Source organism: Sylvia atricapilla, chromosome 17, assembly GCF_009819655.1.
Source record: "Sylvia atricapilla isolate bSylAtr1 chromosome 17, bSylAtr1.pri, whole genome shotgun sequence".
In the NCBI taxonomy this organism is placed as follows: Eukaryota; Metazoa; Chordata; class Aves; order Passeriformes; family Sylviidae; genus Sylvia; species Sylvia atricapilla.
The window spans coordinates 11,337,065-11,362,706 of record NC_089156.1 but is presented as its reverse complement, the minus strand read 5'-3'; the positions used below and the strand labels follow the sequence as shown (position 1 = coordinate 11,362,706).

General features: G+C 41.3%; 1 protein-coding gene across 1 annotated transcript in view; it reads right to left on the bottom strand.

Moving 5' to 3' along the window:
* The window catches only part of IFT81 (intraflagellar transport 81), a 36,710-nt gene extending 11,679 nt beyond the window's left edge, over positions 1 to 25,031 (bottom strand). Inside the window, exons 1-10 of the mRNA XM_066331703.1 lie at positions 24,723 to 25,031; positions 23,722 to 23,825; positions 22,498 to 22,678; positions 19,553 to 19,642; positions 18,431 to 18,496; positions 18,004 to 18,114; positions 16,679 to 16,763; positions 10,385 to 10,548; positions 8,413 to 8,508; positions 6,488 to 6,634 (exon numbers count right to left, since the gene is read on the bottom strand). Coding sequence (XP_066187800.1) covers positions 6,488 to 6,634; positions 8,413 to 8,508; positions 10,385 to 10,548; positions 16,679 to 16,763; positions 18,004 to 18,114; positions 18,431 to 18,496; positions 19,553 to 19,642; positions 22,498 to 22,678; positions 23,722 to 23,825; positions 24,723 to 24,866 — 1,188 coding nt within the window. The 5' untranslated portion in view covers positions 24,867 to 25,031. The remainder of the gene's footprint in view (positions 1 to 6,487; positions 6,635 to 8,412; positions 8,509 to 10,384; positions 10,549 to 16,678; positions 16,764 to 18,003; positions 18,115 to 18,430; positions 18,497 to 19,552; positions 19,643 to 22,497; positions 22,679 to 23,721; positions 23,826 to 24,722) is intronic.
* Positions 25,032 to 25,642: the final 611 nt, after the last annotated feature.

The window sequence follows — 25,642 nt, the reverse complement described above, 5'->3', positions numbered from 1 at the left end:
AGACCAGGCAGCCCCAGGAGGAAAATTAATCCCACTCCCACTGATACAGGTTTGAAATTCAAACATAAAAAACCTTAGATTTCAAAATTTACATTAATTTTTCTTTTTATTAAATTATCCCTCTCCCTTCTACAGAATAAATCCAACCCCCCAATGTGACCACAGGCTAAGAACCCCCAGAGTAACTGTATGTTCTATAAAAAGTGTTCTGGGCAAAATGCCCACAATGAAATCAACCCTGTTCATCTGCCATCCTGTGCAATATCTAGGCCAAAGCTGCCTCTCTCTTGCTACGCTCCAGAACTATTTTTAAAGCCAAAAGCTATAAACGTTTTTGGTGAAAGAACAAACCCACAAATTACTCAATGTGCTCTATGCAGATTGGCCTCTGGGAGGCTTTGGGATAACATCCTACATCCTGCTACTACCCAGGACAAGGATACACAAGGTCACCTGAGCCCCTGTCACACTCTCTGGTACATTTAAGACAGTAGCACCAAATTCATTCCTTTTCACAGCAAGTTCAATCACATCCTCTTCATTAATACAAAAGACTTCTCTTTTTTCTTTTTTCTTCTTTAATTGCTTGGACGATACCAAGGTTTTTGTGATTTCCAAGTGATTACAAAAGTATAAATACAATCTCTCAGCCAACTGAGGAAAATCTAAGGGAAGCACAGTCATCTGTCTTGATCCTTGAGACATTTCATTTGACCAGTGGAATATAATAAAGAATGAGGTAAAGGATTAAACTGAATATGTGACCGCACAGAGCTATCAAATCTGAGCCATCTTCTGTCAGTGTATCCCAGGATGAAAAGCAAACTATAATTCTCTTCACTTTTAAGGTCTTGAAAATAGCTCGAGTGGGAGGTAGGGTATTTGCATATTCAGTATTCCAAGCATAATGTATTTTACAATGGAAGTCAAAGGATCTTGTTGATTAACGAGCCAATTCCACCACTGTTCTATTATTAGTTGATTAACTTAGGACTGTGTAATACAAATTTCATCCCAAATGAACTACAAGTTGCTCAGAGTGACAACTGAAATCTGTTCCTTTTAGGAGGTGGATGTCAGCACAACCTCTGGCTTTTCAAAGCAAATGTAACCTTTCACACATCTTTTATTGCAGCAAACAAGGTAAATCAGAGATAAACAGCAGTAGGAAAGTGATCATCTGTGTAGAAAATCAATCAATAATTTGGCAAAATCTTCAAAAGACCTGATTTACTCCAAGGGCAGCACAGATTAGCCCCTGAAAATCTCACTGACTGAAGGCTCCTTTAGATCCAGGGCCAAGTTCTGAGCTGGAACTCTTAGATTTGACTCCACTTAAATCAGCAGCTTGTAAGAATCTTACAGCAAAATTAGGTTGCTTCAGCCTAAAAGCTGAGAATCATTCCATAGGTTTCCAAAAATTAAAAGGAAAATATAAAATACTAATGTTTTCATCTATGTGAGCATTGCTTCTGAGGCTTTATACACATCATGTGTACATGAGAAATCAATGCCACAAACCACTGCATTTTACTGTGGTGAAAGGTCTTTTCAATAATTCGAATAGTTCACTGAGAAATAACATTGTTTGGCCACAGCATTTTCAAGTTAAGTAACCAAAGGAATCCACTTCTGGGCAGCAGCATTTTCCCATAGACCAAGGCAACTGCTCCCTGTGTCCAAACCCAGCAGGCTCATCCTGTGGAATTCCCATGGATCTGCCTGTGCAGTGATGTTCCAGTCAAGGCCGTGTCCACCAGTAGCTTTTCTTTCTCAAGCAATTTAACACAAGCAGTTATTTCAGCTTCAGAGATTAAATGACTGGACAAGAACCAAGTGCTGGCACTAAGGGAGCAGTGGAAGCAAACCAGCCTGGAGCCTGTGTCAGCCCAGTCAGAGCCCCTGGAGACACAAAAACCATCCAAGAGAAAGCAGGAAAAGATTCTGCCTTTTCACTTGGCGATTTTTATGGGTGACTGTAACATAACAAGCATGGAATGCAGATTATGGAACACAGTGAATGAAAACAGGACCTGGATTTCTCACATAACACAGGTATGGCACCATCCCTGGGCAGATTTCCTGGATTATGCTCCATTTTTATTGGAAGAATCCAGCAATGCACCAGCTTCATGCTTCTTCATTTATTAGAATCTGGAAGAGGTTGGTATCACCAGACTCACTCTCACCACAGTTGGTGAAGGAATTACTATAACAATTCTAAATAAAAATCCAGTCAGGGATGTTGAAATGGCTTCTCCAGGGGCATCCAGAGCCTGGCAGGTCATCCCCCTCCAGGAAAGGACATCAGCCTGGTGACCACGTGCCCTCTGTGGTCAGAACTGGGACCAGAGCCCAGCTCCTCTATGCAGCCTTGGCTTTTCACTACAAGCTCCTCACCTCATCTCCTTTAACCTCACATTTGCCCCAGGAGAAGTTTTCACAAGGTTCTTATGCCAAGATTATCATGAAAGGAGAAAATGGATAAAGCTTGTTTTCTGCAAAGAACAAATCCCAGATAAAATCACTCACTTCGGAGTGAAATCTTTTTAAATGGTATTTTCTGGATTAATGCAGCAATTTGATTGTTCATTGCAATCAAAACATTCTTCATACAAAAGTACTACAGAAAACAAAGTATTAATCATAAAAAAGTGGGTTTTTATGAAACACATAATTAAACAAGGTTCCAAATAAAAAAAAATTAGTTAAGAAAATTATTTGCATAAGCACAATAATTGCTGAAAATCTTAGCTGACTATATCTATTTTCATTAAGAACTGAGGAACAGATGTTTTAATTTCTAACTAGACCAATTAATGGGATACAGACTGTCCAAAGTATTAAAATTCAGTTAGGAAAAGTTCCTGAAGATGACAGGTTTTCCATTTTTTTTCCTAGAGGCTCTAAATTTAAGCTAGTACAGCAAGTGTTGGACAGAGTTAATAACTCAGACACAGAAGGACGAGCTTATAAAAGATAAGAGCAGTAGAACCTCAGTTTAATAAAATGAAAGTATCCTACAGCCTGCTCATGGCACAGCTCAGCCAGGAAAACCCTTCCTTAGCATTTTCCAGGAGTGCTTGCTTCTGGTCAGGCAAGAAGTATTAAAACAGCCATTACTAATACTTCAAATCAATCCAAATATTTATACTGAAACCCCATTTTAAGTGCTCAGGGAAGATGCAGAGATCAATGAGATCCAGGATTTATCCATGGCAAAGGGGTGCTGAGAGAGTGCTCAGCTCTGGGACATTTCCCTGAATCTCTGCATATGTTTGGTTCAGGTGACAGGGAACTTCCCACAGCAAAAACCTGGCAGATTCAGGTGGATCAACAGTTTTTGGGGAAAAGTGGCAGGATCTTTCAGGATCTTTGGTCTGAGGCTGTTTTCTCTATTTGCAAATGGAAACATCTGCCTTGTTTTCCCAGGGGCAGGTAGGCATGGATGAGCAATTGCATGGAAAAAAAAGATTAAACTCCTTAAGCAAATGCATGTGCAAACCTCACACACCTGTAGATCAAGTGAGAGGACTTCCCATGCCCTGTTCTCAAATCCAGACTAATTCCCCCTCCTGCAGGTCAGCACAGCTCTGAGATGACTCCCAGCCTTCCAGGGGCTCTGTGCTGAACTCTGGAAAGCACAATGGGTTGTGTAAAGGGCTAAAAATATCCCAGCTTTACCTAGGATCACTTGTAACTGAACCATCCAGCATTCCAAGTGTCAACATGTGATTCCCTAATTTTCAGGATCTGACAGCTGCAGTGAGGAGCTGCCAACTGTGCCCCCTGCTCACTGCACTTTGATTGAAGTACTTAAAAGGACTTCATAATCCCCAAAGCAGACAATTTATTCCTACTTTTTGTGTTTGATGTAAGTGAATTGGTTCTTCCCTGCTGTTTCTCCCGAGCTCTATCCAGGTGCACAGCCTCTCAAACCCAGTGGAATGCTTTCCATGACTATGGAAGAAAGCAAAATCACCAGCACCTAAAAACCTGAGCCAGGCCTGACCTTTTGGTGAATGATGGGCTAAAAGCACCTCAACTGGAGATCCAAATGCTGGTTTGGAAACATGAGGTAGGAAGGTGCTGATTCTTCCATTGCCAAGTCTTGAGAGTGCCATGGGATGTAATAGGGCAGAGCAAAGTGAGACAAAGCAAAGATTAGAAATGCTGGGTTATAGGGGGAAAACAATGCTTTGATTTATCTGTAGCGCTTTGATAGGATTAAAAAATCCATTTAAATTTAAGGCATCAAAGCTATTTGTTAAAACCCTCTCTTTCTGCCTTTTTAAAAATGGAGGACCTAAATGTCAAGCGTGTGACTGGAAGAGGAAAGTGTAAGGAAGCTCTTGGCTGTCAGAGTGTGAAGTGAAGGTTGAATGGACAAACTCCTGTCCCCATGAACTGCAGCACTGACTCACCACCACATTAATCACCATTTCCTTTGCTATTGGCTCCAAGCTGGAGCAGCAGAGCACTGGACCAGAAAATACAAATCCTAAAGCAGAATATCCCAAACAAACCTGCAGCAGGAGCTTGGCTGGGAGCGAGGAACCCACTGGGAAGGGAGAACCTGCTCATGCCACTTTTGCTTCATCACCTCTTCCCTGCCAGCCCTGGCTCATCTCAGCCCCACTCTGAGGCAGGACTGGCTCTGTGCATTTGCCATGGACTTAGAGGAGATGCAGAATCCACAGCACCAAGGCCCTGCTGCAGCAATTTTGGCAGCAGATATTTACAAAGAATTAAATATCACTGTCTCCACCTTCCAGATGAGGAAACCATGACCTTTGAAACACAAGTGATCAAAAATCATCAAGAATTCAAATCCTTTCTTAGTCTTTAGGCACAGGAAACACCCTTTATACTGCTTTGCACTGGTGCCTGTGAGTACCACTGCATTTTACCTAAGGAAGTAATAAACATGAACAGGACATGGATTTATACATTGGCTTCCTTGCCAGTACACATTTCCTTGCAGAAAGTATTTTACAAACCAGGAAATGCTTCCATGAAAAGACAAACACTTCTGATTTTAAGCCAGTTTTTTCCCCAAATTTCCCAACTTTCCCAAGTTTCTCAGTCATTTATCCTTCACTCTGCAAAATGAAGACTTGAAAATACTTTAAAATCAGAAGTAGAACATATTTGAACAAAAGGAATGCAGGTCATGCCCAAAACAGATCTTGTCCTTTTTCTGTCTTGAGCCACTCCCTTGTGTCAGACAATTAAGTTGAGTTTTTCATTACTAAGCCTTTTACAAGGTTTTGAGGCTTCCTTCCTACCGAGTTCTCCTCAAAATTCTATGGATCATTTTCTTGTCTCCTGAAGAATAGGCACAATTATTTCTTACCTTACAGTGCCTGTGCAGATAATGTAAAACATATGCTGCTGTCTTGGTAATACATTCTTGTTGATTAATTAAACACTTCTTTCCATCACATGTCACGAAACACAATTTGTCAGCTTTCTGCTTTTAGTTTTTGCTTAAAAACTTGTCAGAGACTCCAGCAATGTGCCCACTGGAGCTGAAAACCTTGGAGTGGAGAGGAATCTAATGCAGTGGGTTCCTTATTATTGCTGCCAAGGGAAAGGGTACAACATCTTCATTTTCCACATCTCCGTGCCATTACTCCCACCTGAACTCCTCATCCACACTTTCAGACTCCTTTAAAAGTAACTGATTTTGTGGAGCAGCCACATCCTATGGGATTAGGAAGGGAGTTCCTTCTAAAAAGGGCGTTCCCTGGATTTAGCAGTATGTAAAAAAAGCACAGAAACAAAGAACAAGCAAGCAAAGACTGTGTGCCTCTGGCTAAATGATGGCAGTGCAAAGACAATAAATGAGAGAATGATATTAAGTCAGAGAATGATGCAGATAAAATTCTCTTTGGTTTAGTGACTCTGCCTGTAAGTTCCCTTAGCAGGATTCTTCCCAACTGGGAAAAATCACTGGCTGAAGAAAAGTCAATTTATTTTGCTGACAAACCAATACCAAACTGCAGCTCCTTTATTCTTTGCAAACTTCTGATGCAGAAAAAGCTGCTTTGAGAAGAACAGCTGCAAATCTCACTGTGCCTGGGCCAGTCAAAGTTGGTCCTGCAGCTGAACTTCTGGAGGGTCTGGGAAATTTGAGTTTTAAGCAAAAACTCCTCTGGATAATAAATACCACGGGACTAATTGCATCTCTGATAATCACTGGTATTACACTTTATAATCATCCAGAATTTTTATATTATTTATAATCCTATTAACCTTTATGGTTAGTTATTCACCATCATACCACTGTGATGATATTGCTGTTAATTGGGCTGGAATGTTAATACAGCCCAACACTGAGTCCTTGCAATGGATTAGCCACAATGTCAATGAGAGAAATTAATCATTTGAAAATATTAACACCTTGTATTGTATACCTTGCAATGGATTAGGCACAATGTGAATCAGAGAAATTAATCATTTGAAAATAGCTACAAATCCCTACCTCATCCTCAGTCAGGACTTCAGAGCCTTCCAGTCCATGGGCCTGGCTGCTCTTCTGCTCCCTCTGCCTCTCCAGGCTGGACATCTCTTCCTTGGCAGCCTGAAGCTCTTCTGCCCTGGCTTCTTTTTTCCGGGACATTATAGAAGCCTGCAAGATCATTAACGTAAAAATTGCCTTGTTTAATCAGGAGAAAAATGATTTTTAGATAAAATGTATGAATTACATACGGCAGGTTAAACCACAACCTCACTGAAGTTGGCTGCAGCATCCCAACTTTCTCCAGTATGGATGAGGTTTCCAGCACAGCCTTTTTGCCCAGATTCAAGCTGATATATTTTACATGTTAGATTTACATTTTTTTCACCTCATTTTTTCATTTTCATTGAGGAAAAAGGCAGGCATTTTAGCTGCTCCATTTCTTCTGCTTAGTCCCTCTTGGTGAATATGTAAGATACACCAACATGGCTTAACTGGAAAGTTATCCAAGATTTCACAAATGTCATAATACAGATTTTTATAACTCCAACCTACTCCAACCTACAGAAATATGTTACACTAAAGCAGAACCGAGCCACTAAATCTTGGCAAATAGCTAGAGGATGATGAATAAAGCAATAAAGCACAGAAATAGTGTAGATTACAGATTAATTTTTCTTTTTTTCTTAGTCTAGAAGATAAAGGACTTAAAAAATATTTTATACATGACTGAATATTTAATAATACTTGAGTTTTGACCAGAACAGATTTGGTAACTTAAGTATACATTAGTTCAAGGATTTAAAAAAAAAAAAAAGCATTTTTCGCTTGCCAAAGCATCCTGTTGAAAAATACTCCAAAATAACACAACACATTCATTTAGATGCAGGTGCAGGAATTTGAGGCATGGCTGGTTTCTTCAAGTGAAAGGAAAAACTTAGAAAAAAATGAAGCCAAAACACAGCAGCTTTCTCACACTCAGCTGAGAGGACCAGCTTCCTCCCTAAATAAATCTCCACCAGAATTGTGCTGGGGTGGGAGCTCAGCTCTTTGCTGCACGAGGTGTCTGTGGTGACAAGCCAGGGGACAACAGAGCTGATTATTCTGTGAAATAGAACCCAGGTCCTGGCAGAGGAAAGCAAAGAGCTCCACAGGCTCTGAGCTCCCAGCAGCAACCTCAGCAACCTGAGTTCCTCCTTGGTCCCAGCACATTCCAGAGCAGGATTTTCTCTCAGGAAGAGCATCTTCTCCAAAATATTTTTTTATTTTCCCATTGCATTTGCAGCTGAACTGCAGTACGTATCTTATCCCATTTCTTCCCTCCCACTGATACATTTTACTTAAGCCTTTTTCATTTCTCAAGCCATCACCATAAGCATCAGGCTGAAGATCTGCCATAAAATCAGCAGTGGTGCAGGTTGCCTGGAAAAGGAATCACTCAGGTTCCTGCTTAAAAAAAAAAAAAAAATCTCCAAGTTCATAAATCCTTTTTATAACTTGGGAATTTACTAAGAGTGGACCAGACAGCCTATTTTATAGCAAGATTATTTTACAGCCAAAGAATCAAAGAATTCCTTCTTAAGAGATGCAGGAAAATGGCATTTGGTCAGGCACAAGCAAGGCACAGAGCTGCAGCAGGCAGCCCTCATGCTGCCTCATAAGAATCCATCCACAGCTGGAACTTTACCAAAATAGCTCCTGCAAAATGCCCCTTCCAGAACTGCTGTGATGCAAGGACAGCAGTCAAAACATTCTAAAAGCAACGTTTGACTCAGCCCTAAACATACATATGTTCAACAGCTCTTTATTTTCCTTTTGATCTCCATTATTATGTATTTCTACTGAGGATGTTAGATAAATCAAAGGAAAAAAATCAGCATGTAAAGCAACCAATGACTGATTTTTTTTTTCTCCTGCTTCTGCTTAAACCACATTTTGTTCCTTCTTACCTGCTGGCGAAACATGGAGAATTTACTATCAGTTGGCTCATATGTGATCATCCTTTTCTCAATAAGCTGATTCACTTGTGCATTGACTTCATCTAGCTGCAAGACAGAGTGGAAAACTAAGCAAATAGAGCTTGGTGTCTTTGTCTTCTCCAAGAATTAAATGCTTTGCAACCCAGATTTACAATCCAGCCAGTTCCTTTTTTTTAAAAAACAGAGAAACAGGCCCAAAAAGCTCTGTGAGTCATTAAGTATTGGCCAGGAAGAGGCTGTTTTTGGATTTCCAGTTCTGTGCCTTTATGATAAGGCAGAACCATGACATTGGCCCTGGAAATGAAGTAAACTGGTGCATGTGCAGAGAAAATGCAGTGAGTTGGTACAGAAAAAAGAAATTGTCACATATTGAGTGAAAAATGTCATTTTTTTTTACATGAACTAAAATTCCCTTTCATTCAACCATTTAAGAGAAGTTCAAAGGGAAGCAACATCCATGTGCTTGGAAAACTGAGAATCTCAAAAAAATTGTTCAACAGGACTAAAAATACTCTAACATCAGGAAAAAAACCCCAACTCTCCTGTGAATTCTGTTCTATTAGTGCCAGAACAGGCTTCAATTTGAAAATGGCATAAGAATTCCCTTCTGTGAATAAATTCCTGGATTTTACATTATAAAATGCATGGTGGAAACATGCTTGGTGCAGTTCAGCTCCTTTTTAAGGCACTGACATAATAAAAAGCCAACTTTAAAGAAGAAAAGCTGCCTAAGGCCATGCTGTGATAACAGCCAAGTGTATGACATGTTTTTATTATCTTTCAAGAAGAAGATACTTCCAAAATAAAACAAATCAAAGGTTACATCATGCAGAAACAGGGGAATAACTTAAAGCTTTTTAAAATATTGCGATAAACTCAACAACCCTCTTGGAAAAAAATGTGCAAAACAGGGTTTCAAACATGCCAAAAAGACATAACTGCAGCCACAAATATTGTTTTGATTAGAGGAACTAATCTAGGAAAGCAGAGGCTGAATCACAGAGCTGGTTTATTATTTCAGCCCTAATCTGCCATTTATTAATGCTGTCATCCCTTAAGATGGATACTCTGTTTCCTCATGATCTCTATTTCATGGCAAAGCCTCAGCTGGAAATCCCAGGGGGATTAAACTGGTAAGAGAAGACATTTAGGATGTAGGACTGCTCTTCTTCCCTCTTAACGTTGGTGTAAATCTTCCTCATTGTCATCAATAGAAATACTAATAATTAGCATTCCTCTAAATTCTTCTATTTATTGAGGACATAATATTTCATATTTAATATTTTATTTAGGATTATGCAAATAAGAAAACTTCATGGAGTTAATATATAGATGTACTTCTGTGGCAACAAACCCCTCTGCACGTTCTGGATATATCTGACAATTAAAGGTTTTTCTAAGACTATTTGCTTTTAATTTATGAAAAATCCTGGAAAGGCAAATCAAGTATTTGATGCCCAAATTTTCTTTGGTCTTAAAAACTAAACCAAACAATGCAAGGCTCTTCCAAACACTGAGGAGTTCTAAGCCATTGCACATGGATTAAGGCATCATCTTGTGAGGATACATCCCTCAGGGAAAGCTGTTCCCTCCAGAAGCTCTGGATGTGTTGGCATAAACCCCCTCGATGGCAGGGAGAGTTTCAAACAAATGAAATCTGAAGAGAACTAAAATCAGCCTTCTAGTGGTGAATTAACACCATTTCCTCAATTGCTCCTAAGGCTATGTTTGGGTTTGGGGTTGGTTTATTCGTGTCTCTTTTGTGGGTATTTAAAAAAACTCTGATCAGAGAGATTGAGACCCCTTTGGCTTTACAACTGAGGGGACGCTGCTCTGGGAATGGAACATTTTCCCTAGGATATGAAGCATAAGAACACTGCAGAGCCCAGGAAGCTCAGACCATGCTACAGAACACAAATGAAGTGTGACCTTGGTCCCTCACCTCACTTTGCAGTGCAGTGAGATCAGCTTGAGTCATGGCTGGCTCTGCAACCACCTTTTCTAAGTAATACACTGAAGTCTTTTTACTTTCTATCTCTCCGGGTATTTTTTCAGTTACCAGGTAGGAATTGAAATTTATCTCCTCTTCTAGTTTCTTCATTAAACCTTAAAAACAAATTAAATCAGTGTCTATAAAAGCAACGTAGCAGATAATTAAGTTTGATTTCCCCAACACATTAAAGTATTTAGCAGCTGATTACAATAACAACAGCATAACATTTGAGTCTTCTTTTCAGTGCTCAGAGAAAGGGGGAGTTACTTGATTTAAATTTTTAATCTGGATCTTAAACAATATAAGAAGATTTATTATGCACCTCTATCTCTAACATGTAACTATCAGCTCCTTGAAAGATTCTTCTCATTAATAACAAATAAACACCATCTCACATGAAACTCCAGCTGAATCAGATACAGAATTCAACACACACCACTGATATAAACAACCATTGAACCTTTATCTGTAGAAAAATCTTAATTTGGCCTAGTTTATTGATAGATTTATTATATCCTTGGAGATTCATGCTTAAATTAAAACTTTTTTTTTTTTTTTTTTTTTTCCCTGCCTGGCATTTAATAAGGCCTTTAAATGGGCAAAGTTTAATGTATGCCCACTTTAAGGGTCCTTTCCATTGCTGGAACACAGATTGCCTCCCTGTAAAGATTTCTTCTTGAAAGAACAAACATTTAATCTCAGGACAGTTTATAGACTGAGAAGGCAGAAAATAACAATCCAATAGAAAAAAGCAACCCCATTTATACTTTGCTGGACACCAGCCTGATGCACCTACACCTCACCAGGCTTAGGAGCACTTGGCTCTTTCTAAGCACAGTAATTCAGGCTCCTTAACAGATCATTTATAAATAAACCCAAGTAGGTGCAGATAAGAACAATTCACAGATAGAAAAATGCAACAGAATAAAAGGAAACATCTATTTAAATTACACTGCACAGTCTCCACTGACAACAGGCAGCTCAGTGCAATAATTCCTCAGAGACAACCGTGCCAAGGACTACAAGATTTGGAAGCTGCACGTCAGATGAGAGTGGGAATGGGTATTTCAGGGTATTTTTCATGATCTAGGTGATTCAGGGCTCTTTTTCATTTACAAACAACTTGCTATGGTTGGGATTTTGGTTCTCTCCATATTAGGGAGAAGATGGAATTGTGATGAAATGCCAAGGAAAACAAGAAGTTCACAATCTCCATCTCTTTCATTTACTGCACAAGCAGAGAGAGGTTGAGCACAGAGACACAAAAGTGCAGCTGATGCTGCTGAAACAGAGAAGGGAAAGGATGTAGATGAAAACAGCTTTTGGTTCTCAGGCTAAGAAGCCTGACTGCCAAAGGGAAAGGTCAGAACAAAGTGAAAGAGCCCAGGAAAAGGGGCCCCCGTTTTTCTGCTGCTATTTACCTCTAAATCAGTGTCCTGAGAGCTCCTCCTGAGCCCTGCTCCCAGCCCACTCTGACAGGAAAGCTGCCAGAAGGGAAACAAGCCATCAGCTCTTGAGAAAACCTCAAGAACTGGGAGAAAAAACAGGCCCTGGGGAAAGCAGCACTGCCAACGAAGCCGAGTCAACACAAACTAAAAAAGAGTGGGAATTCCTCTTTCTCAGTTTGTTGATTTCTGTGTTTATGGAAAGCAACACTACCACAGGACCTTTTCCCCTCTGTGGAGGGGTCATTTATCAAAACAAACAGCCCCCAGACGGGTTTTGCAGTGGGAAGTGGAGTGACTCTGCCTGTGGAACAGCCATCATTGACTTGGCACTGCAGCCGCACCCTGGGAAACACACTGGGACCTACTGGGAGAGATTTCCCACTTCTTTCCTCCAGAAGAACTCAATTCCAATCTTCCTCAGCCCACGACAGGGCTGGGCAGGAGGGACCACATTTTAATGTCTCACTAGAAATCTCCCACCTCTGCAAACGGAGCAAAGCTGCTTCCCACATACCCTGAATTATCACCTCAGAACTGACTGCAACACCACTGCCAATCTGATATTCATAACCAAGATCTTTGGTGTGGAAATCGATGTGATATTAATTACATTATTCTGATATGAAATATTAATATTTTAATTAAATCAATTTCTTGAGGTTTTTAGCAGCAAAGAATCCTGCATATATAACCTATACTCCATTTCTTGTGCTACTCCAGTTTTCTGATAAAAATGTACATGCTTAAATGATTTGTTGTAGATATCTTAGCAAAGAACCACAAGAGCTTTGATAAGAGCAGAGACCTTTTGACTTCATGGAGTATAACCTTGATCACAATCTGATTTATTTCTCAAATAACCTCAGAGCTGCTACCAAGTCCTGTTACCCCCTGAGTGGTTCTGAGTCCCAATGGAGCAACAAAACGAGTTAAAACTTGATTTCATGATGGGGAAAGACACGATGTCACCATCCCTCATGAGTAATATAATTTCTTTCCTGAATAAACTGGATATATTTTTCCTCCTATACAACTCAACACATGGAGAAGTAACTACCTAAGAGCTACTTTTGCTGCTTGACAGAACCTTAAAAAACCAAAACACAGGACAGCTCCTAGTTTGGGGGTTTTTCTCAGCGAAAAACATTCTTTTGCAAATTCCCAGGCTAGAGAGGAAAAAAGGCCAGCATACTTCAGATCTTTCCATTACACATATAAATTCTGTTTTTAATGTTTCAACATTGACTTATGGTTACAAAATCTACACACGTAAGCGGCACAGAAATCTGGCTCTGTGCCCTCAGGTTATTTTAGCAAAGCTCCTGCCAACCACGTATTTACATGGGGAGAGCTATTCAGAGCAACTCCTCATGTTTTCCATTCAAATTTTTTTTATTATTATTATAAAGAGAGGGATGGGAGAAAAGAGTTTAGTCGTGCTTGCTCAGTCATGTAGAAGAGAGGCAATTTTCTCTGCATAATTTTGTTAATGGAGCTAAAACTTGATTAACCTTGTGCTCAGAATCTGACTGCTTTTCCCTCTACAGGCTGCCAACTGGGCATCCTGGACCAGAACCATTTGCAACAGGAATTCAGTTTTTAAAAGGGGGGAAAAAGAGAGAGGGACACTTATCTCATAGACTCTGCCAAGAATTTGTTTAATATCACACGAGAAGGCCAAGATCAGGTCTAGAACAGACTTCCAGCATCAAATCCTTCCCTTTCTGCAGCCACAAAGAGAGGGCTGGAATGATTTCCTCCACAGCTTCCAAGAACACCACTTCCACTTTCCCTCTCTTAAACAGAGGCCTGGGACATGCAAGCCCTGGCAGATCAATCATCCCTTCCATCTATCCTTGAAAAACCAAAAAGCTTCCTAAATCTGTGATTCTAAGTTCTGCTTTCCATCTTCATAATTATGATTAGAGCTCTTTGAAACCTCTCTGACCTTTCAGTGCTCTTCTTGAATGTTGAATTGGCCCGGGGCTGGATGTGCCAGAGCCAAAGCCAGAGGCAAAGAAACTCTCCTCTGGCATTTTCTCCCAGAAATAGAAGCAGGGAAGGCACCTCATCTATGGCAGTGGGAGTTCCAGCTCTCCCATTCCCACCCCTGACCCACAAATTCTTCTCAGACACTTCTTAGGAAAGAGCCCCACATGCCATAAATACACTGCATATACATTATTCCTGGAGGAACAGCCTGGAATTTGGCTATTCCTTAAAATAAATACTGCTGGCACGGGCTTGGTGTCCCAAGTGATTACGGTCACTTGGAATCAACATTCTCCTAGTTATTCAGCCATTTCCCTATTTTAATTTCACCAGTGATCATCTGCTGTTTTCCTTCAGGAATCTGGTGTAAATACCAACCAAAGAAAAGCCAAACTCCCATTCCTTTTCTCTAAACCTTCCACTAAACTCCTTTTAATCCTTTTAACAGAGACCACATGGAATTTTTGCTGCCTTGTTTGTTCAAAATGGGGTAGAAGAGTTAATGACCTTAAAAAAATCAACTACAGCAACACCATCAATCTCACCAACCAGATTTGTATTCTCATCATAGATATCAAATTATCTTAAAAGTGCTTTACCATGACCTTGCATCAATTGACAGTGACTTTAATAAATCAAGTCATTTGAAGATGAAATAAAGTTCCACTTAAGCCTGTCTCCTTTACTAAATACTTCTATAACTTTAATTTTAATGTGGTCTGCAGTGGTGGACAAGATCATTTAAACTTTGAATTTTAGGAAAAGATCATTGTGTGGAAGGGAAAAAAAATTTTTTTATATAGTAAATGGAATATTTAAGTAATAGGATCCTAAATTTCTGGTTTTCATCAAGAATGAAATGAAATGGGCATCTGTACAAAGCAATTCCTCTTTGACGAGTATCTTTGAAGTTCTCAGTGTTCTAAATCTATTCCTCCATATTAACTTAATGAAGTTTATAAATTACACATTTTGCTGTTCATCAACAAATCGTTTCAACACATTCTTTTAATCAGTATTTTCAAGCTACTCATTCACTTCTTCATAATTCTGCCAATAAAGTAACCAGTAATGTGCTGGAAAATGGACAGAGACCAAGAATTCAGTGATTTGGTTTGTTTCTTCATTTTATCAATTTCTCTTCATGCAGCAGAGATACTCAAAGGAAAATTATGTCAATCTTGCAGAGTAATTGTGAGCTGGGTTGTGGTTATTCAGACCAGAGGCCAGTGTTAATAAAAATCCTGTTCATATTCAATACAACAAACACCACCAAAAAACCCTGCAGAATATGAAAATTCATGTTACATAGAGCTACCAGCAGCAAATCCCTCTCTGGGTAAACAATATCCTGAGTAGTACTGAAGTTGTTAAAGAAGGGAAGATTGAAGTTAATAAACAGGGAAGGACTGAAATTAATAAACAAGAAAGGAGTGAAGTTAATAAACAGGGAAGGAGTGTTCTGTGAACCAGCAGCATCACTTCCAGCTGTTTTGCAGCAGCTCACAACAATTAATGATACAATACAAAGTCTTCTAAATATGATGTTTCTCAGAGTTAAAATCCTACCAACCACAGGGTGTATTCTCCTGGCACAGCTCAAGCCAGCTGATGCTAATTGCAAGCTGATGATCCTCATGAATATGTGCTAGCTGCATTCCTTACACAGTTCCTTTACATTTCTTTAAATATAAAATTAATTATAAAGTGAAGTAATCAAATCCGTAAGACAAACAACAAAGCTTCTGCTCATTAGCAACAACTCTGAACATTTATCTTGCTCAGGAAGTAAAAACACCTGAAGAATTAAAAATGCAAGAAGTTTCCTTTAAAGGGAAGGATCTGACTCCCAGTGAAAATCCAGCTGTTGCACTGTCAGCAGACAAGGCTACAGTGAAACCAGGAGGCAGCTGAGGTACCAAACTGCAGCCAAAGAGAATCTTCAAAATGAAATAAGTTGTGCTACTGTGTAGACCAACAAAGCTTTTAAAATAAATGGAACCTATTCAGTGCACTGTGGTCACCTAACTTCAATTATTAAAAAAAAACCCCACAGTTGGCATTCTGTAATTGCTGCTACAGGCAGTGCTTTTGTAACTGGGGAAAGCAATTACAAAGCTGAGTCCTGAGGTCTTTGGGCAAAATTTCAACACAAGTTTTCTTAAGTAATGACTCCAAGCTTTGATTGGGAACATCTAAATACTTTTTGTTTTTTTCCCCTGCAAGCAGCATTCAAGATAAGGAAACTAAACATGTTAACTTTATTTTCATCTCAATGATTAAATGACATATTTACTGGCTTTTTATTATGTTACCTTTGCTTCTGTGAACTGAACCCATCGAGTTTCCATTGGCCTTAAAAAAACCCAGGAACTGAAATAGAATTGTTGACACAGCTTTGCTGTATAAACTCTCTGATAGCTACTGCAAAAAAGGAACAGTTATAAAATCCACTGCAAGTCCCTGTGAGATGGTTCAGATACTCCTTTAGTTCCACTTGTGGTTCAGTGGCAGATGAGAATCATTAAAAAATCAAAGTAAAATCATAAAGTAATAACAATGCTACGAGGTGGTGACTGAGAAAAATCCTTTAAACTCAGAAGAGCTGTCAAAGCAGTTGTGTGATGCAACTGAAATAGTAAATGTTCTTGAAAGAGTAGGACAATGGCTTGGTTTACCAGATTTAAATTGAGAAGTAGTCAACTTTTATAATTTTGGAAGTAGTTTATTTAATTAACATACCATTCTATGGCAAGTTTTGCACCACACTAACCTAGAATGCAACAGGAAAAACCCTACTCACTTTCTGGTTTGGAATCTGCCACCACCTGCTGCATCTCCTTCAGCTGGACCTGGGCCCTCTGCAGCCTCTCCTCTGCATGGAACAACTTTGGAGAGACAATTGGACACACACAGGGTCATTCCTCGGAAATCCATGTGCAAACAACTAAACCAACAGAGCCCCAGAAGAACCCCAAACACAAAACATGGCAGCTCTAACGTCTGGTGATTTTCTGTTTCACGAGGGAATGTGCCAGACCAAATTTTCAACACTTGGCCTGGGTTTACTTGATATTCCCTCCTGTTAATTGAGAAGAGTGTTCTTGTTCTCCCAATTTTTTCTGATGGCAGAAATTCATCCAACAATTTTCAACCAAAAGTACGAGTGGCTGGAGCATTACAACAACAACAACAAAAGGCAGCAGGAATCAGGATTGCAGCAGATAACTCTCCTTATCCTGCAATGCAGCTGAGTTGTCACAGCAATGCACTGTCCTTCCCAAGAGCAGTCTGCAAAGCTTCCTGCCAAACAAGCCCCAGATGATTTGCATTTTTGTGACTTAGATGTGTAGTAAGAACTGGAATTAACTGGACATCACATTCATTTTAATCATGATCTTACTCTGGCTCAGGCAATGACCCAACAGCCTGAGAGGCCTCTGATTCCCATTGATCCCACATCCAAAGGCTGCAGTGTAAGAAATCTGAGGGGTTTTCTCATTTTAATAGTGTTAAAATTCAGGCTACAGAATTTGGTGAGACAGTGTAACAAAATGGCACTGGAATCTATTGGAGTTTTTTGTTTTGACAACACAGGACAGGAATGAAACCCACCCTTACACTTGGATATCAACTGCTGCTCCCAGGGCTTCTCAGGACATCATTTTTCCCAAATTCAGGGGCCTAAATCCCAAGGTTGCTCCTGAATACATATTGCCTCCACCCAGGAAAAAGATGAGGTACTTGCTGTGTTGCTCAGCCCCTGAAATCTTCGTGCAGATCACAAAGATAGAAATCAAACCAAGGAAACATTTGCTCACTATCATAAATATGAAGAGTTCCCTTTGGGTGCTCCAGCAGTAAGTCATGGAACATTTCCTGGGAATGCTAAAGGATGATGTCAGTGGCAGCTGAGGCAGCCAAGTACCTTCAGTGTGGTGTTCAAAACTTGCAGGGTCAAGCCTCTTCCCTTAAAATATACATAGATCTTTTAAATGGGATTTAATTTTCTGGGGTTGGGAGAAACTCTCCCAGCTACTGTTGCTCCTGATGTATTTTAAAAATGCACAATTCCCAAACAAACAGCAACAACTCTTTATTTTAACAGGTATGTTGTTATGCCAGTACCTGACTTTTTTGTTCTTGTTTCTGTTGAGCCAGAGATTCTTCTCTCTCTTTCTCTAAGCGAAGCTGTCTTGCTATTTCAAGCATCCGTTGATGATTTTGTACTGTCTCCACCTACAGCAAGCAGATAAATAGTGCATGTTGCTGTCAGATAGCTGAGAAATACATTAAAGAGATCATATGTCTCACAAGCCCACTTAGCACTTCCCTTCCCTACATGTTACTACTCAGAAATGACAGCAAAGGACTGGACTCAAGACTCTTAAAAGCTCTGGATCAACGCCTGGGGAGATTCCCTGTAGGTCAATTAGTTACTTGATTCCTTCCTAGACATACAGTGTATTTATCTTAATCCTTGTTTGCATTCCAAAATCGGAGTTGCAGGCCAAGGATTATGACACTGAAATGTAGGAGTTACTTCTCTTATTACCCTCTTCTTGAGACGCTCTACTCTTTTGGCCAGTTGATCTTTCTCTTCTTCCATTGCACTGATGTCCTAAAAAGCAAGAAAAACAGATAAAGAAATGTTAATTTATTTCCCATGTCTATTGAATTGGACAAAAGTCTCTTCAAATTAATATGAAAATCAGAATTCTTCCCTGAATACACGGAGGCGGATATAATTTTATTGATCTATGATCAAACATCCAGGATTCCAATCTCTCTTCTCTCTTACTTCCCCCACAGTTCCCACTCTCTTTATGCTAACATTCTTCATCTGCATCCTTGAGTATTAATGTGAACATTTAAAATAAAAGCAGGTGGATTTCTCTAAAATAAAAACAAACAGAAACCACCAAGGAACGAATCAGCATGAATTCAACATCTGATGCAGTCTGACATATGTTCTTAATGTCACCAGCATTACCCACTTCCTGGCAGACCAATTTGCATGAAGTCGCTTATGAGAGATGTCTGCTGCCACTTTTTGTATTAGAACTGTCTTAAAAGAAACACTTTCTAGTGCTGAAACATGTATCTGATTATTATTATTCTCCTTTAGTCCTATTTTGCAACAGCAGGACTCCACAGATTGATAGTTCTGAGAGAAAAGAAAATGAATTCTCCAAATGTAGACCTTATCTCAACATTTGCCTGCCTTGTCTGTGTGTCCACTGGAAAGCTGTACACAAGCCTAATTATTTTGCTGAAACAGAGCAAATATTTCTACTTAACACTTGAGCCACGTGGGGTCATCCTTTCTGTTGACTTAAGCTCTTAATTCATTCAACACCCTCTGGAATTATTACCCACTATCAGGAAAGCAAAAGGCTCAGTATCAGTCTGCACTCAGAGGAAATGGAGTTCTAATATTTGGAAATCATGCTGCACAGAGTCTTGGCAGCCTCGTTCCCCAATCTGCTCCAGAAAGCTCAGCTCTAAACACGAGTGAGGACTTTGTGTTTGCCAACAGAGAGCAGTGACAAGAGGCAGCTGCAGTGCCCACCAGCTCTGGCCTCTGTGGCCCTCACATTGTCCACAAAGAGAACCAACATGGAACTGCCGTGCAAAAAAAAACCCAACTAAATAAAAAATTGTGGAGTTTGTTTACCCTTCTTATTTCTGCAGTTGATAAACCAGATATTTTGAGCTGCTCGTGCTCCTTATGTAGGTTTTTAAATGCTTCCATGAGTTCTTCATACTGTGAAATGAAATGGAAATTGTGCAGGATGAGCTCTGTGTCTACGGATTTTCAGATCAACACAGTGGTTTACTACTAAGACAGTAAATGTAGACATAGAAATATGGTGAGAACAACATAAAATGGAATTTTCTCATTGCAAAAGCCTGTCAACTTATAAAGCATAAATAAAAAAATCACAGTGCATTATCTTCCATTTCAAGAGACAATCAGAACTTCACAATTTCCCCAGTATTTTCACCTTTTGTAATACACAGTGTATTTGCAGAACAGGAGGACGTCAACCAAGAAGGACAAATTAACAACTTATTCTCCCCCTTACTATACATCTGTGTACACCACATAGAGAAATGTATCAGCCCCAAAAGGAAGAGTTGGCTCTAACAACACTTTTGGATGGAAGCAGTGGAGCTTCAGTTTCCAGAGTGGCCCAAGAGCAGGACTAAGTGAACACGTGAGAAATGGCTGTGGCACGTTGCATAACCCTCAGAACATCCCAGAGATTGATAGATGCAGCTCAGCACTCAGAGACAAGGAGACAGTGTGCTACTTCCACACCAGTACTTTGCCCACCAGGAATCTTAAACTGAGAGGCAGTGTGAAAGTCTGTGTGGGTAGAGAAATAACAGGGGACAGCAAGAGTTTAGAAATATGGAGAGGAAACAAATTTAGATTCAACTCGGAGAAACATGAGCTGAGGTATAAGGAAAGATAATCTCCACAGAAACAACCCTTCAATGAGATGGGAAAATCTAAAAGGGGAGTACCAAGTCATTTTTTTACTTCCTGGAAAGTTGATATGAAAGGTGAATACCAAATGGCAACAGCAAAGGCCAGTTCAAACAAAGGCATCAAAGCCTTGAGCAGTGAAGCAGCAACTCCATTCTATAAAACCCAGCATCCAGAGTGCTCTGCTCAGTTCTGGTTCTTTCAGCATCAAGCACACATTGACAAGCTGGAGGGAATTTAAAAAATAGCAATAAAATTACTAAGGAGAAGAAGATAAAATCAAAAAGAGCTGGATTAAGTGGCAAATAAAGGTGTGACAAGGAGTACACAGGCTGGACGAGGAGGAACAAGTTAGAAAATGCAAGAGTAAAACCCAACTGCCTTCCATGATACCCCTCATGCACTCTGGAAGTCCTTTAACAAAAATGACAATGAGCAGGTGGTCTCTGAGCAACTGCATTCCCACTGCTGGTGTCCAAGAGTTCTCCTTTGTGTGTCTCTATCTCTGTCAAAAGAGGAGCTCCATAAGATTTTTCCTCATTGGAACATGAAATTTCAAGGCCAATGGCAGGATTCAAACAAGGCAGAGCAGAGTTTGATGGATTGTAACAAAAAAAGCTTCTCAGTTTTCCCTTTGGGTGCTCCACGTGCACCTGAAATACGGGACACACCCAAATGACCAAAAAAAGACCCAGGTTCTTATATGGAAAGAGAGATCTCCTGGGAGGAGCAAAACACTGAAACCTGAACAACGAGATTAATGCCTGAAGTTGCTTATTTCTTAAATTAGAGATTGCAGGCAATCCAATGTCTAAATCACAACACAGCTGGGAAGGTGGCAGGTTTGCTGTCTTCTATAAGTAATTCACAAAAGTTCATTTTTGCTTGATTCTACACACTCATAATAAGATGTTAAATGGTGTCCAAACTCTCATTTTTTAAATTTCTCTTAAAAGACATCATTGCAAGACTGTATCTAAATAATTCAGGCTAATTGTTCAATTCATTGGTACCTAAATATTTGCACTGTCATGTTATATTGCAGTGAGGCATTCTGTTACCCCAGCTTCTGTTTTGAATTAATCAGCAGGGTATTAGTTTAATAAGATGGTTCTATTACTGTAATCCCAAAAAGGAATACATCTTACGTAATGGAAATTATGGAGGTGGATATTTATACACATTAAGACTGTGATATACTGAACAAAACATACAATCTGCATTCCTTTCTCTCTCTGCTACTTCTGCTGAGTTATTTCAAGGTATAAATCAAATATTGTTAGAGGTAACAAAAAAATAAAAGGCTTAGTCAAGCCTCAGTCAGACTGTTCAGCTTTGCTGGTGCAGAGTTAACAGATCAAGTTACCTCTTACAAACACTCAAACCCACAGTGGTTTTACAGAACAAAAGGCACAGAAAACTGGAAAAAAATTAGGTAAATATGTACCTCAGATAATAAACCCAAAACTTTGGTTCACTTCAAGTTTTACATTTCAAACCCACCAAGTCTGACTATCTAAAATCAACATCTAATGCTCACAAAAGACGTGGGAACATAATAAGTAGGAATGTCAGCAGAAGGAAAGAGAAATCTTTTCTTTATTCACAAAAAATAAATGGTTAAAGCAAAAGTGGAGTAAGGCTCATACAAATATTAGGCATCAAATATTATCAAAGGACTATCATGATAAAAATACAATCAATGGACAATTAGGAGACATCGACTTTTGGTCATAATATTTTCTGTTTGAAGTGGTAATTTTATAAAGTTAAAAATATCCAGGTCATATTTCATAGAAAAAAACCCCCAGAGCTGTTCAAAAATTAAGAACTAAAAGTCTGTCTAAGCCAACATGGCTCTGAACATTATTTGGCACCCAGTGCTTAATGGGCTTAAAGCCTTTTAATTCAATGCTACTTATTAATACATAATTTCAGGGTTATTGGAAGAAAAGTGGTCAAGACATCAACTTTTATTATGAATCTTTGCTTATCCTTGATTCCAACAAGCTTTTAACATAACTCACTTGAACATGTATGCCAGCATTAACTCCCTGATTCATTTATCCCTCCTCCCACTGGCACTTTAATTAAGGTGAAATGTTGGCATTCGTGAGAAATGGTACCTGTTTGTTGAAGTCAGCCACAGTATCATCCTGTAGGAACTCTGCTGGCACTTCCAGTTTCACTAAGAAACGTGCCAGGTAAGCTCTTGTCCTGAGTTCATTGGTCCTCTGAAGAAGCCAATGTAAGACAGGATGAATTACAGCTTTGCTTCCAGTAACCAGCCCTTGGCGAAAAGCGCTCCTGCATGGAACCAACCAGGAGAAAATGCCAATAAATCTCAAACAAAAGAATGCTGGCTTGGAACAAAAAGTCTGCAATGTTTTGACATCCCTTCTCCACTTGCCTAAGTGGTTTTGGTAGTGCTGTTAGAAGAAAAAACGCCATTGATGAGGTTTGGGTTTGATTAGCCTGGACAAGGGAAAGCTGAGGGATTTGCACATTCCAGAACATGAAGAAAGCACAAAATAGAGATGGAGAGGAACATTTTACCAAGGCTTTGAATGCCAGGACAATGGGAATGGCCTCACAATGACAGAGGGCAGGATTGGATTAGATATTAGGAGGCAATTCCTCCCTGTGAGGGTGGTGAGAGCCTGGCACAGGCTGCCCAGAGCAGCTGTGGCTGCCCCTGGATCCCTGGAAGTGTCTAAGGCCAGGTTGGATGGAGCTCTGAGCAACCTGGGATAATGGAAGGTGTCCCTGCCCATGGCAGCAGGTTGGATGATCTTCAGACCCCTTCAACCCAACCCATTCTGAGCTGGAAGTCTGCACTTTAAGCTCCAAATTCTTCTACCTCGAGTCAGATAAAAACCTTGTAATAGGATAAATCCAGCAGCGACAACTCCTCGTTTCCTGTGACAGCCTTGAGCGATGCCGGCAGAGCAGAAGGAGCATAGAGAAAGGGATTTGGGATCACCTGGCACAGGTGAGACGGGACCGGGCCGGGCCGGGCGTGCGGCGCCCTCTGCCGGCCGGAGCCGCCACTGCACCTGCGCAGGTGCGGGCACCTGGAGCCACACCTGGGACCCCAGAACATCCACAGGGACACGGGAACAGCGCCCTAATGGGACCCCAAAACATCCACAGGGACACGGGAACAGCGCCCTAATGGGACCCCAAAACATCCATGGGGACATGAGAACAGTGCCCACCTGCAGCCACACCTGGAATCCCATCCCAACATCCATGGGGACGTTGGAGCAGTGCTCACCTGAGCTAAAGGTCAGTACCACATAACCTAAAAAAGATGTTTTAACATGATTCGTAGGCAAGAAGGTACTCACAGGTCTGACACGGTCCCTGGAGGTTTGTATTTGAGGATTCCAAGGAGATTCAGCATCCTTTTAGCTGTTTGTTCCGGCAGCTCCTCTCTAATGTCGACAGCATGCTAAACGGGTTTTTAAATTAAATAAGTATTTATTCTTTATTATTATTCATATAGTAAAAATTATTGTAACCATTATAAAACAATCTATTTAAGAATTAATTACTAATTATTAGGATAACACTGTATTATTTACTATAATCAATTACTTTTATAAACTTGTTTGTCCAAGTGATGTTAATTCTTTGGCAACACTGAAAGAATTGATTTATTAATTTACCAGATGATAGTGAAGATGCTCTGTACAGAACATCCCTTAAATCACCAAACTTCAATTCTCTTCTAATGGATTTTCCTGCAACGTGAGTATTCAGGTCAATTTACTCCAGCGCTGCCTTCTCCCTGCTCGTGGGATCTCATCTGTGCAGTCACACTGACCACATGCTCCCAGGTAGCTGGATATCCTGGCACTCCAAGGCACAGGTATCCACACCCCAGGTGAATGAATGGTCCCTTCTCATCTCACACACACTTTTGGCAGCCTCCGAGGAGAGGGATATGATTTCCATTGCAACAGCACACTTGTGAGGTTCAGTTCTTGATCAGCTGCTGCCCTGGGTGTGTGCAAGACACAGCCTGACTTTGACTGAACACTTTGATTGTCAGGATGAACCAAGATCTGTATCCTTAATTTCACAGGAAAAACATCGTCATCAGCCTCTGGGGAACAGGGATGCTGCCGCCCTGCCCCAAGAAACATTTGCTGCTTTGCCAAGAGCGCTCAGACGTATAGGGAGGAAGGATTCTTGCCAGGCACATTTATTTCCTGGAAGATTCATACAAGCTTCCTTTGGTGAAACAAACACGCCGCAGGATTATACTGAGCCAGACCTAAATGAAAGCAAATTCCAGTGTCGAGCCACCTCAGGAGATCTGAGCACCTCTGAGTGCCCTCCTTACCTTCGGGTCAATCTCCCCCAGAACATCACTGAGCAGCTGCAGCAGCTGCAGCGACTCCAGGGAGTCAAACGAGATCAGATTGTAGTTCTTCTTGAAGGGTTCCTGATTGAGCTTCTCAACAATGAACTGGATTTGGTCACCCATAACTGTGTCCCGGGAAAACTTCTCCAGAGAAGGCCCAGCAGATGCCGGGGGGGCGGTGAGCGGGTCCGGCCGCCCCTCAGCGCCGGGACTGGGGCCGGGCCGGGCCCTGGCGGGGGCCGCGGGCTCGGGGCCGGGCCGGGCCCTGGCGGGGGCCGCGGGCTCGGGGCCGGGCCGGGCCGGGCCCTGGCGGGGGCCGCGGGCTCGGGGCCGGGCCGGGCCCTGGCGGGGGCCGCGGGCTCGGGGCCGGGCCGGGAGCGGCGAGGCCTCGACCGGAGCCTCGCGCGCGCCGTTACCGCGGGGACGGTTGCCAGGACACGGGCGTGACGTCACTTCCGGCGTTACCGCCGAGCGGCGCCAACCGGGCCGGGCTCGGGAGGTGAGGGGCGTGGTCTTTGCTGGAGGAGGCGTGGTCTATGGTGAAGAGGCGGGGTTAATCAATGAGGAGGCGGGGTCTGAGTGTGAGGGGCGGGGCCGAGCTGTGAGGGGACCGGACCGGGACCGCGGCGCCGGCACCGGGCTCTTCTGGCGGATCGTGAATCGCTGTCCTCACAGCCGACTGCGGCAGCCCGCCGCAGTGCGAGCCCTTCCCGGTGTCCCCAGGGCATGCCCCGGTCAGCCCTTCCCGCTGCGCCCCGCGGGCAGCTGGAAAAAGCAGCCCCGTCCCGTCCCCTTCCCGCCGCGAATGACCCGGGAATTGCGGCTGAGGCCGCTGGGGCGGACACAGCACAGGGCAAGTCTCTCGTGGGGCTTCTTCACAGAACAAGTGCGAGGAGTGG